Source organism: Oncorhynchus nerka, unplaced genomic scaffold (genome assembly GCF_034236695.1).
Source record: "Oncorhynchus nerka isolate Pitt River unplaced genomic scaffold, Oner_Uvic_2.0 unplaced_scaffold_1005, whole genome shotgun sequence".
NCBI classification, from domain to species: domain Eukaryota; kingdom Metazoa; phylum Chordata; class Actinopteri; order Salmoniformes; family Salmonidae; genus Oncorhynchus; species Oncorhynchus nerka.
Window position 1 is genome coordinate 24,467 of NW_027040296.1, and position 13,405 is coordinate 37,871.

Below are 13,405 nucleotides of genomic sequence, written 5' to 3' on the forward strand. Positions count from 1 at the left end.
GATACAGTTGAGTCCTCCATCCCTGGTTGTATTCACCGGGCAGGTCTCTGTGTTGCCAGATGGACTCCGGCCTCCTGAGCTGCGTCCAACCAGGAGCTGAAGCTCTTTTTAAAGTCCTGTTTCAGTCTCCTTTTCACTTAATTTTAACACCTGATTAACTTAACAAGAGCCACATCTCAATAGCTGGATTTCCACTGCATGTATTCATGTCAGCCTCACTGATTCTTTACTTCCTTAAATAATTATTAGTGGTTTTTTTCTTACCCAGCCCTCTATTCATGTCGTTGTAGTTGTGAATATTCCTAGTGTCTTATTGTGTTTAGGTGAGAGAAATGATGTCATTGTAGTTGTGAATATTCCTAGTGTCTTATTGTGTTTAGGTGAGAGAAATGATGTCATTGTAGTTGTGAATATTCTAGTGTCTTATTGTGTTTAGGTGAGAGAAATTATGTCATTGTATTGAATATTCCTAGTGTTTATTGTGTTTAGGTGAGAGAAATGATGTCATTGTAGTTGTGAATATTCCTAGTGTCTTATTGTGTTTAGGTGAGAGAAATGATGTCATTGTAGTTGTGAATATTCCTAGTGTCTTATTGTGTTTAGGTGAGAGAAATGATGTCATTGTAGTTGTGAATATTCCTAGTGTCTTATTGTGTTTAGGTGAGAGAAATTATGTCATTGTAGTTGTGAATATAGTGTCTTATTGTGTTTAGGTGAGAGAAATGATGTCATTGTAGTTGTGAATATTCCTAGTGTCTTATTGTGTTTAGGTGAGAGAAATTATGTCATTGTAGTTGTGAATATTCCTAGTGTCTTATTGTGTTTAGGTGAGAGAAATGATGTCATTGTAGTTGTGAATATTCCTAGTGTCTTATTGTGTTTAGGTGAGAGAAATGATGTCGTTGTAGTTGTGAATATTCCTAGTGTCTTATTGTGTTTAGGTGAGAGAAATTATGTCATTGTAGTTGTGAATATTCCTAGTGTCTTATTGTGTTTAGGTGAGAGAAATGATGTCATTGTAGTTGTGAATATTCCTAGTGTCTTATTGTGTTTAGGTGAGAGAAATGATGTCCTTGTGAATATTCCTAGTGTCTTATTGTGTTTAGGTGAGAGAAATGATGTCATTGTAGTTGTGAATATTCCTAGTGTCTTATTGTGTTTAGGTGAGAGAAATGATGTCATTGTAGTTGTGAATATTCCTAGTGTCTTATTGTGTTTAGGTGAGAGAAATGATGTCATTGTAGTTGTGAATATTCCTAGTGTCTTATTGTGTTTAGGTGAGAGAAATGATGTCATTGTAGTTGTGACAGAAGTGATGTAACTCCAGTGCTGATTGGAGGAAGAATGTCTTGGATCAGGACAGACATGGAGGACTTGTGCCCAGTCTGTTAACTCTCTCTCTCTCTTTATCTCTCACAGACACACAGACAAACACACACACTACAAAACACTAGAATTAAACAATAGCATCTGCTTTCAATCTTGTTTATTTTAGATAATTAATTAAGTCATATGATTAAAATAATTTGAGAACTACACAACTACAGCAATGATCATTTTTTTTAAAAGTTACAACTCAACAATGATTTTAAATCAATAAGATAACATTATATATGTCAGACTTGACTTCCTTCATCTGGTCTTTTCCAGACTTTTCTCCTGTGACTTGATGTCTTCCTCTCAGCAGCCGTAGAGTCTGTTGATCCTCAGGATGTCCGTGGTGGACAACCCCTGTCTCTGGCCGATGGGCACGTTGGGGTTGGGGATGGGGGTGATGGTGTCCATCCCGTTGACAGAGAAGGCTGTTTTTCCATAGTGCATGACAGAGCTGTAGTCATAGGGAGTGTTCAGGTTGTTGGTGTTTGATCGATCAAAGTTAAAGGCGTTGTTAGAGTCGATGTTACTCCAGTTGATGGTGACGTACTCGTCACGGTCGCTCCTGGTTTGTTCGTGCTGGAAGCCCAGAGCGTGGAGAGTCTCGTGCTGAATGATGCCGAAGTAAACGCAGCCGTCCATTTGGAGAGAGACCGTCTGTTGGCCTCCCACTCTCCCAAGAGAGGACCAGCACCCGTCTCTGGGCTCGTAGCTGATGAAGTCAACCTGATTCTGCCGAGGCACGAAGCGAATGCAGGTCTTGGAAGGGAAGGCCCGGAGGGCGTTTTCAATGCCCTGCTTGTCAGAGGAACTGAAGCTACTGCTCACTGTGTAGGGCACTTCAACCAGTCCGTTGGAGCCTTTTTGCCAGAAGCACCCTGTACTGTAAAATAACATCCAGGGTGTTAGTCAATTATATTAGAAAATACAATTATTTTGACCTAAAAAAATATATTTGTTATCTTTACTTCAATATAATTAGTACTTTACTCTACTTCACTCGTTTAACCAACCTGAAATGTAAAAATGTAAATATATCAACATAAGATGCACGTAAAAACAACTCCAAGGGAAATTTTCCCTCAACTTACTAACTTTAAGTTCTAGCAACAACTATGACACCTGTCTCTGTTTTTAGAGGATTGTGGGTAATTCCACATTCTTTGACTTTATAATGCTACTTTCTACACAATGTTTGTATGCAGGTTTTAACGAAGCGAAGTATATTTTGTGATCATGCAACTTTCTGAAACACTAAAAGTGAAGTATATTAAACATAAAAATACCTTGTGTTGGAAATACTAAATAAGCTGATGCAGATAGTTTTAAAAGTAGAATTCGCACAATATTGTTTTCAGTGTGTGTTGGTTGTACCTATAGCAAATCATGGCGTTTCTGGTTGTTGGTGCCACCATGTCCCCCTCCAACAGGAACTGACTGGAGCCGTTATTAGTGGTCAGAATTCTCTCAGTGATGTCTACAGCCTCAGGGTTGTCTGTTAGGATCTCTGGTCCACTTCCATCCTCCATGAGAGGGTTGGCCTGAGAGAGGCCCAGCAGCAGTAGCAGCAGCAGGGTGAGAGAGGGGCTTTGTTCCATCTTCAGTGTGTGGAGAGGAGAGACTGGATGGCTCCTTGGATCTGACAGTGGAGATACTCTAGATGGCTTCTTGGTCCTGGAGATGCTTTGGAGAGTCTTGATGTGTGATTCTGTCTGGTCAGTCCTGGGCTTTTTATACAGTCCTCCTCAGGTGTGTCTGCTGGAGGATTCTGGTTTGGGGTCCATGTTGTTAGTCCTAAATAAACCTCTGAAGGGAGGGCTCCACCACCACACCTACAGTTTCAACATGGTTTTAATCCATACGGGTCCATTTACACCTGGCCATGCCTACTCAACAAATAGGTCACACACTAATGTAATGACAGTTGACTCTACTACAATGATGTGCTGAGGAACGTGTCAGATTGAGCAGGCCACTGGTTAAATATTGTCACATTTGCCATTTCCTGTTTGACAAATGCTATAGAACAGGGAAACAAGTTGTTCAGACAAACTCATCATTTTAATATTTGTCTGGAAATATGAAACAAATGTATTGGAAGAATTGTGTTTGTTATAGATTGTGGTAGTTGTGCCTGTATAGATAAGACCTGCATTAGTGAAACATGGCTAAATAACAAAGACCTCCAAAGTCATCATTGGCATCATGGTTTAAATCCCTGAGCGGTTTCCTTCCTCTCTGGCAACTGAGTTAGGAGGGACGACTGTATCTTTGTAGTGACTGGGTGTATTGATACACCATCCAAAGTGGAATTAATAACTTCACCATGCTCAAAGGGAAATTCAATGTCTGCTTTTTGTAATTTTTTACCCATCTACCAATAGATTAAATCAAATGTTATTGGTCACAAACACGCGTTTAGCTGATGTCATTGTGGGTTTAGCGAAATGCTTGTGCTTCCTCTGACGAGTGCATTAATATCTAACAATATATCTAACAATTACACAACATATTCACCAATACACACATCTAGTAAAGGAATGGAATCAAGAATATAAAAATATATGGACGAGCAATGTCAGATTGGTATAGAATAAGATACAGTAGGATAGTGAAGGATACAGTATATACATAGGAGATGGGTAATGCAAGATATGTAGATGTTATTAAAGTGACTGGTGTTCCATTTATTAAAGTGGCCAGTGATTTCAAGTCTATGTATATAGGGCAGCAGCCTCTAATGTGCTAGTGATGGCTATTTAACAGTCTGATGGCCTTGAGATCGAAGCTGTTTTTCAGTCTCTCGGTCCCAGCTTTGATGTACCTGTACTGACCTCACCTTCTGGATGATAGAGGGGTGAACATGCAGTGACTCGGGTGGTTGTTGTCCTGGATGGCAGGTAATTTCCCCCCGTGATGCTTAAGGCAGACCGCGTCACCTTCCTGAGAGCCCTGCAGGTGTAGGTGGTGCAGTTGCCGTACCAGGCGGGGATACAGCCCGACAGAATGCTCTCGATTGTGCATCTGTAAAAGTTTGTGAGGGTTTTAGGTGACAAGTCAAATTTCTTTAGCCTCCTGAGGTTGAAGAGGTGCTGTTACGCCTTCCTCACCACGCTGTCTGTGTGAGTGACCCATCTCAGTTAGTCAGTGATGTGTACGCCGAGCAACTTGAAGCTTTCCATCTTGTCCACTGCGTCGATGTGAATAGGGGGCTGCTCTCTCTGCTGTTTCCTGAAGTCCTCGATCATCTCCTTTGTTTTGTTGACTTTGAATAAGAGGTTATTTTCCTGGCACCACACTCCCAGAGCCCTCTCCTCCTCCCTGCAGGCTGTCTCATGATTGTTGGTAATCAAGCCTACTACTGTTGTGTCATCTGGCGTTCTGCATTAGCATCGAACAGCCCCCTTGATATGCAGCTGTTCAGGGAAGCTAGAAACCATTATACACAGGAAGTTAGAAAAGCCAAGGTTAGCTTTTTCAAGCAGAAATTTGCTTCCTGCAACACTAACTCAAAAAAGTTCTGGGACACTGTAAAGTCCATGGAGAATAAGAACACCTCCTCCCAGCTGCCCACTGCACTGAAGATAGGAAACACTGTCACCACTGATAAATCCACCATAATTGAGAATTTCAATAAGCATTTTTCTACGGCTGGCCATGCTTTCCACCTGGCTACTCCTACCCCGGTCAACAGCACTGCACCCCCAACAGCAACTCGCCCAAGCCTTCCCCATTTCTCCTTCTCCCAAATCCGTTCAGCTGATGTTCTGAAAGAGCTGCAAAATCTGGACCCCTACAAATCAGCCGGGCTAGACAATCTGGACCCTTTCTTTCTAAAATTATCTGCCGAAATTGTTGCCACCCCTATTACTAGCCTGTTCAACCTCTCTTTCGTGTCGTCTGAGATTCCCAAAGATTGGAAAGCAGCATCGGTCATCCCCCTCTTCAAAGGGGGGGACACTCTTGACCCAAACTGCTACAGACCTATATCTATCCTACCATGCCTTTCTAAGGTCTTCGAAAGCCAAGTCAACAAACAGATTACCGACCATTTCAATCTCACCATACCTTCTCTGCTATGCAATCTGGTTTCAGAGCTGGTCATGGGTGCACCTCAGCCACGCTCAAGGTCCTAAATGATATCTTAACCGCCATCGATAAGAAACATTACTGTGCAGCCGTATTCATTGATCTGGCCAAGGCTTTCGACTCTGTCAATCACCACATCCTCATCGGCAGACTCGACAGCCTTGGTTTCTCAAATGATTGCCTCGCCTGGTTCACCAACTACTTCTCTGATAGAGTTCAGTGTGTCAAATCGGAGGGTCTGCTGTCCGGACCTCTGGCAGTCTCTATGGGGGTGCCACAGGGTTCAATTCTTGGACCGACTCTCTTCTCTGTATACATCAATGAGGTCGCTCTTGCTGCTGGTGAGTCTCTGATCCACCTCTACGCAGACGACACCATTCTGTATACTTCTGGCCCTTCTTTGGACACTGTGTTAACAACCCTCCAGGCAAGCTTCAATGCCATACAACTCTCCTTCCGTGGCCTCCAATTGCTCTTAAATACAAGTAAAACTAAATGCATGCTCTTCAACCGATCGCTACCAGCACCTACCCGCCTGTCCAACATCACTACTCTGGATGGCTCTGACTTAGAATACGTGGACAACTACAAATACTTAGGTGTCTGGTTAGACTGTAAACTCTCCTTCCAGACCCATATCAAACATCTCCAATCCAAAGTTAAATCTAGAATTGGCTTCCTATTTCGCAACAAAGCATCCTTCACTCATGCTGCCAAACATACCCTTGTAAAACTGACCATCCTACCAATCCTCGACTTTGGCGATGTCATTTACAAAATAGCCTCCAATACCCTACTCAACAAATTGCATGCAGTCTATCACAGTGCAATCCGTTTTGTCACCAAAGCCCCATATACTACCCACCATTGCGACCTGTACGCTCTCGTTGGCTGGCCCTCGCTTCATACTCGTCGCCAAACCCACTGGCTCCATGTCATCTACTAGACCCTGCTAGGTAAAGTCCCCCCTTATCTCAGCTCGCTGGTCACCATAGCATCTCCCACCTGTGGCACACGCTCCAGCAGGTATATCTCTCTAGTCACCCCCAAAACCAATTCTTTCTTTGGCCGCCTCTCCTTCCAGTTCTCTGCTGCCAATGACTGGAACGAACTACAAAAATCTCTGAAACTGGAAACACTTATCTCCCTCACTAGCTTTAAGCACCAACTGTCAGAGCAGCTCACAGATTACTGCACCTGTTCATAGCCCACCTATAATTTAGCCCAAACAACTACCTCTTTCCCAACTGTATTTAATTAATTTATTTATTTTGCTCCTTTGCACCCCATTATTTTTATTTCTACTTTGCACATTCTTCCATTGCAAAACTACCATTCCAGTGTTTTACTTGCTATATTGTACTTACTTTTCCACCATGGCCTTTTTTGGCTTTACCTCCCTTCTCACCTCATTTGCTCACATCGTATATAGACTTGTTTATACTGTATTATTGACTGTATGTTTGTTTTACTCCATGTGTAACTCTGTGTCGTTGTATCTGTCAAACTGCTTTGCTTTATCTTGGCCAGGTCGCCATTGTAAATGAGAACTTGTTCTCAACTTGCCTACCTGGTTAAATAAAGGTGAAATAAAAAAATAAAATCTGCTAACTTGATGATTGAGTTGGAGGCGTGCTTGGCCACGCAGTCATGGGTGAACGGGGACTACAGGAGGGGACTGAGCACACACCCTTGTGGGGCCCCAGTGTTGATGATCAGCGAAGTGAAGGTGTTGTTTCCTATCTTCACCACCTGGTGATGGCCCGTCAGGAAGTCCAGGAGCCAATTGCACAGGACCGGTGTTCAGTCCCAGGGCCTCAAGCTTAATTATCAACTTGGAAGGTACTATGGTGTTGAATGCTGAGCTATAGTCAATGACCAGCATTCTTACATATGTATTCCTCTTGTCTAGATGGGTTAGGGCAGTGTGCAGTGTGATGGCGGTTGCATCGTCTGTGGATCTATTGGGGTGGGATGCAAATTGAAGTGGGTCTAGGGTGTCAGGTAGGGTGGAGGTTATGTGATCCTTGACTAGTCTCCCAAAGAACTTCATGATGACAGAAGTGAGTGCTACGGAGCGACAGTCATTTAGTTCTGCTACCTTTGCTTTCTTGGGTACAGGAACAATGGTGGCCATTTTGAAGCATGTGGGGACAGCAGCCTGGGATTGGGAGAGATTGAATATGTCCATAAACACACCAGCCAGCTGGTCTGCACATGATCTGATGACGCGGCTGGGGATGCCATCTGGGCCAGCAGCCCTGCGAGGGTTAACAGGTGCAGCAAGCACATTGATGGCTACAGCAACTGTTTGTCAGCAGTTATCTTGGCCAAAGTCTTCACAATCAAGTAGTAGTTCCTCATTTTGTCCTGGCCATTTGTTTGTATTTTCTAAATGAAGTTGTTTCAAAAAACTACATTTTGTTCTGCATTGTTGAAAATCTAATAACAACGTGTGGAGACCAAAAGTTGTTTTCAATTTCAACTTATTTGAGAAGAAATAGGGAATTATTTAATAAAAGTGCAACTGTAGGTCTTAACAAATCCAGTTTCTTCTATTCCACAAGGTGATATACTGATGTGTTTTGAATGACGCAATGAATGAGTCTTTTCCAGGAAGTAAACACAGGCCCACTATTAGGATAGCTGTGAAGCTTTTGCATCGGCAGGACAGAACGGAAGCATCTCCTAAACTCAAGGGTGGGGGGTGGTGGTGTGTGTTTCTTTGCTAACAACAGCTGGTGCGCAATCTCTAATATTAACCTCTAGCGTCGAGCAATCCCGTATCCGGGAGCGTAATCATAGCCTCAAGCTCATTACCATAACGCAACATTTCCTATTCATGAAAATCAAGCATTTGTGTATGAGTATTGATAGCCTAGCATAGCATTAAGCCTAGCATTCAGCAGGCAACATTTTCACAAAAACAAGAAAAGCATTCAAATAAAATAATTTACCTTTGAAGAACTACGGTTGTTGTCAATGACGAGACTTAGTTAGATAACAAATGTTCATTTTTTCCAAAAATATTATTTGTGTAGACGAAATAGCTCCGTTTTGTTCATCACGTTTGGCTAAGAAAAAGACCGGAAAATGCAGTCACTTACAACGCCAAACTTTTTGCCAAATTAGCTCTATAATATCGACAGAAACATGGCAAACGTTGTTTAGGATCAATCCTCAAGGTGTTTTTCACATATCTATTTGATAATCTATCAGTGGTGGCAGCTGGCTTCTCATCAAAAACAAATGGAAAAATACTGCAGCTGGGGATTAAGCAATAATTGCGACGGAGGACACCAAGCGACCACCTGGTAGATGTAGTCTCTTATGGTCAATCTTCCAATGATATGCCTACAAATACGTCACAATAGTGTAGACACCTTGGGGAAAACGTGGAAAACGTAAGCTGACTCCTAGCTCCTTTACAGCCATATAAGGAGTCATTGACATGAAGCGGTTTCAAAAAATTCGGCACTTCCTGATTGGATTTTTATCTGGGTTTTTTCTGTAACATCAGTTCTGTGGCACTCACAGACAATATCTTTGCAGTTTTGGAAACGTCAGAGTGGTTTCTCTCCAAAGCTGTCAATTATATGCATAGTCGAGCATCTTTTCGTGACAAAATATCTTGTTTAAAACGGGAACGTTTTTCACCCAAAAATTAAAATAGCGCCCCCTATATCCAAGAAGTTAAGCTGTAGACCATACTATGGTGAGAGTTTTCATCTATATTTTTCATGGCTGTCTATTTACCACCAAAAGCAGATGCTGGTACTCAACGAGATATATAGGGCCATAAGCCAATAAGAAAATGCTCATCCAGAGGCAGCACTCCTAGTGGCCGGTGATTATTTAATGCAGGAAAACCGAAATCCTTTAAACCTGATTTCTACCAGCATGTCCTAATTTTTCTACCAGCATGTCACCTGTGCAACTAGATTACCTCTACTCAACACACAGAGATGTATACAAAACTCTCCCTCGCCCTCCATTTGGTAAATCTGACCATAACTCTCTCCTCTTGATTCCTGCTTACAAGCAAGAACTCAAACAGGAAGTACCAGTGACACGCTCAATTCAGAAGTCGTCCGATGAAGCGGTTGCTAAGCGACAGGATTGTTTCTCTAGCACAGACTGGAATATGTTCCGGGATTCATCCGATGTTTTTGTGGAGTTCACCACATCAGTCACCGGCTTCATTGACCTCTCTAGGGTAGGGGGCAGCATTCGTAATTTTGGATGAAAAGCATGCCCAAATTAAACGGCCTGCTACTCGGGCCCAGAAGATATGATATGCATATAACTGGTAGATTTGGATAGAAAACACTCTAAAGTTTCCAAAACTGTTAACCTCTTAGTCCGCCCCATCCCGCATGCGGTATCGTTACTACAGCCTCAAGATCATTAGCATAACGCAACATTAGCGATTTTTAAAAATCGCAAATGAAACGAAATAAATATGCCTGTTCTCAAGCTTATCCTTTTCTTAACAATCCTGTCGTCTCAGATTTTCAAAATATGCTTTAGAACCAGAGAAAATCACTAATTTGTGTAAGAGTGGTGATAGCTAGCTTAGCGTTAGCATTAGCATTTAGCACGCAACATATTCACAAAAACCAGCCAAGGAATCAAATAAAATAATTTACCTTTGAAGAACTTCAGATGTTTCAATGAGGAGACTCTCAGTTACATAGCAGATGTCCAGTTTTTCCTGAAAGATTCTTGTGTAGGACACATCGTTCCCTTTTGTTACTATGCATATGGCTACCGAAACTAACCGAAAATTCAGTCACCTACATGTCAAACTTTTTTCCGAATTAACTCCATAATATTGACTGAAACATGGAAAACGTTGTTTGAATCAATCCTGAAGGTGGTTTTGTCATATTTCTCTCCGTTGAAAGCACCGTCCTTGTAGCCTGGTTTGTTCTGAGATTTGAATGGAAAAATACCGGGACCTGACTTTTGCGCACCAATTGCCACGCATCCACCTAGCGGGACACCTGGTAAATGTAGTCTCTTATGGTCAATCTTCCAATGATATGCCTACAAATACGTCACAATGCTGCAGAGACCTTGGGGAAACAAGAGAAAGAGTCCGTTGATTCCTGTCGCATTCACAGCCATATAAGGCGATCATGGAAAACGTAGCCTCAGAAATCCTGTGCATTTCCTGGTCGGTCATACATCTTGGTTTTGCCCGAAACATTTGTTCTAAGGGACTCACAGTGAAAATCTTTGCATTTCTGGAAACGTAAGACTGTCTTCTTTCCAAAGCTATCAATTCCAAGCATATCCGAGCATCTTTTCGTGACAAAATATTGCGCTTAAAACGGGCACGTCTTTTTATCCAAAAATGAAATACTGCCCCTATAGGACTAACAGGTTAAAATATTGTCTGTGAGTATAACAGAACTGATATAGCAGGCGAAAACCTGAGACAAATCCATTCAGGAAGTAGTTTTTTTTGTGGTTTTGTAGTTTTCTATTCAATGCCATTACAGTATCCATTGACTTAGGACTCCATTTGCAGTTCCCATGTCTTCCACAGTCTGAACGAGTGGACCCTAAGGTGACGCAGCGTTTTTTCAGGCGCATGTGCATTTCTTGTTTACCTTTTATATTGACAACGTTATTGTCCGGTTGAAATATTAGAGATCATTTAGGCTAAAAAACAACCTGAGGATTGAATATAGACATCGTTTGACATGTTTCTATGAACTTTACAGATACAATTGAGATTTTTTTGTCTGATTGTTTTGACTGAGTTTGAGCCTGTGGATTACTGAAGAAATCGCGCAAACAAAACGGAGGTTTTTGGATATAAAGAGACATCATCGAACAAAAGGAACATTTATTGAGTAAATTAATGTCTTCTGATTGCCACCATATGAAGATCATCAAAGGTAAGGGATTAATTTTATCTCTATTTCTGAGTTTTGTAACGCTTCTGCTTGGCTGGTTACTGTTTGTAATAATTTGTCAACTGGGCTATGTTCTGGGCTAGGTATGTTCTGGGCTAGGTATGTTCTGGGCTAGGTATGATCTGGGCTAGGTATGTTCTGGGCTAGGTATGCTTTCGCAGAAAAGCATGTCATAAATATGACACTGTGGTTGGTTTAACAAGAAGTTAATATTTAAACCTATGTAAAATATGTTTTGTTTTCTGAATTTTTAGAATGAGCATTTCTGTAATTGAATTTGGCGCTCTGCAATCTCACTGGATGTTGGCCAGATGGCCAGATGTCCCACATACCCAAGAGAGGTTAATAAGTGCATCGACAACGTCATCTCCAGTGAGCCGTGCGTACATTTCCAAACCAGAAGCCATTGATTACAGACAACTGCCGCTTTCTAGGACCAGGACACTAGTTTTTATTGACAAGCTGAATGTACCGAGCTGTCTGTTTTTAAAATACTAGCACACATCTCGGACAACAATGCATACCCCACAAGACATGCCCCAGAGGTCTCTTCACAGTCCCCAAGTCCAGAAAAGATTATGGGAGGCGCACAGTACTACATAGAGCCATGACTACATGGAACTCTATTCCACATCAGGTAACTAATGCAAGCAGTAGAATCAGATTTAAAAAGCAGCTAAAAATACACCTTATGGAACAACAGGGACTGTGAAGAGACACACAGCAAGGTACAGAGACATGCATTCACATACATTGTGATATTGTTGTATGGTGCTATTGACCATTCATTCAGTACAAACATAGTTCACTGTTTTAATCTGTTGTTTTATATGTGACACTTCAGTCGGTTGTAGTAATGCTGTAAAGGTGGTTGCCAACCGCCATATAAAGTCCAAAGGAGAAGAAGCCTGAAGGAAGGAGGAGAGATGACGAGAAACTCATTTCCTTTACCATTTTATATGTGAATTTATTGTCGGAGTAGAGGACCTTGTGCTTTATCCCATGAGCTAGCAACAGCAATCTAGCTAACTAAATTGCCATAAATGTTCAATGCTTTTTGACCTGTCCCCAAATTAATATAATTGTTTCTCCTTTGCGTCTGGTGTGGGTGAACAAAATCAACTTGCGAGCGAATACAGGGCTTCCAAACTATTTTTATTTAAATTTATTTTTATTTATTTCACCTTTATTTAACCAGGTAGGCTAGTTGAGAACAAGTTCTCATTTGCAACTGCGACCTGGCCAAGATAAAGCATAGCAGTGTGAACAGACAACACAGAGTTACACATGGAGTAAACAATTAACAAGTCAATAACACAGTAGAAAAAAAGAGAGTCTATATACATTGTGTGCAAAAGGCATGAGGAGGTAGGTGAATAATTACAATTTTGCAGATTAACACTGGAGTGATAAATGATCAGATGGTCATGTACAGGTAGAGATATTGGTGTGCAAAAGAGCAGAAAAGTAAATAAATAAAAATAGTATGGGGATGAGGTAGGTAAAATTGGGTGGGCTATTTACCGATAGACTATGTACAGCTGCAGCGATCGGTTAGCTGCTCAGATAGCAGATGTTTGAAGTTGGTGAGGGAGATAAAAGTCTCCAACTTCAGCGATTTTTGCAATTCGTTCCAGTCACAGGCAACAGAGAACTGGAACGAAAGGCGGCCAAATGAGGTGTTGGCTTTAGGGATGATCAGTGAGATACACCTGCTGGAGCGCGTGCTACGGGTGGGTGTTGCCATCGTGACCAGTGAACTGAGATAAGGCGGAGCTTTACCTAGCATGGACTTGTAGATGACCTGGAGCCAGTGGGTCTGGCGACGAATATGTAGCGAGGGCCAGCCGACTAGAGCATACAGGTCGTAGTGGTGGGTGGTATAAGGTGCTTTAGTAACAAAATGGATGGCACTGTGATAAACTGCATCCAGTTTGCTGAGTGGAGTATTGGAAGCCGTTTTGTAGATGACATCGCCGAAGTCGAGGATCGGTAGGATAGTCAGTTTTACTAGG

At 41.9% G+C, this 13,405-nt stretch overlaps 1 protein-coding gene across 1 annotated transcript; it reads right to left on the minus strand.

Moving 5' to 3' along the window:
* Window positions 1-1,680: 1,680 nt before the first annotated feature.
* Window positions 1,681-2,972, minus strand: LOC135570282 (hatching enzyme 1.2-like). Its single transcript, XM_065016397.1, has 2 exons — window positions 2,738-2,972; window positions 1,681-2,252 (listed from the first exon to the last, which is right to left on the minus strand). The coding sequence occupies exons 1-2, from the start codon at window positions 2,970-2,972 to the stop codon at window positions 1,681-1,683; spliced, it is 807 nt and encodes a 268-aa protein (XP_064872469.1).
* Between the last annotated feature and the right edge of the window lie 10,433 nt (window positions 2,973-13,405).

Coding starts and splice junctions, on each gene's coding strand:
- LOC135570282 (XM_065016397.1), bottom strand. CDS start 2,972: ATGGAACAAAGCCCCTCTCTCACCCTGCTGCTGCTACTGCTGCTGGGC. Junction 2,253..2,737: donor TTGCTATAGGTACAACCAAC/ACACACTGAAAA, acceptor TTTACAGTACAG/GGTGCTTCTGGCAAAAAGGC.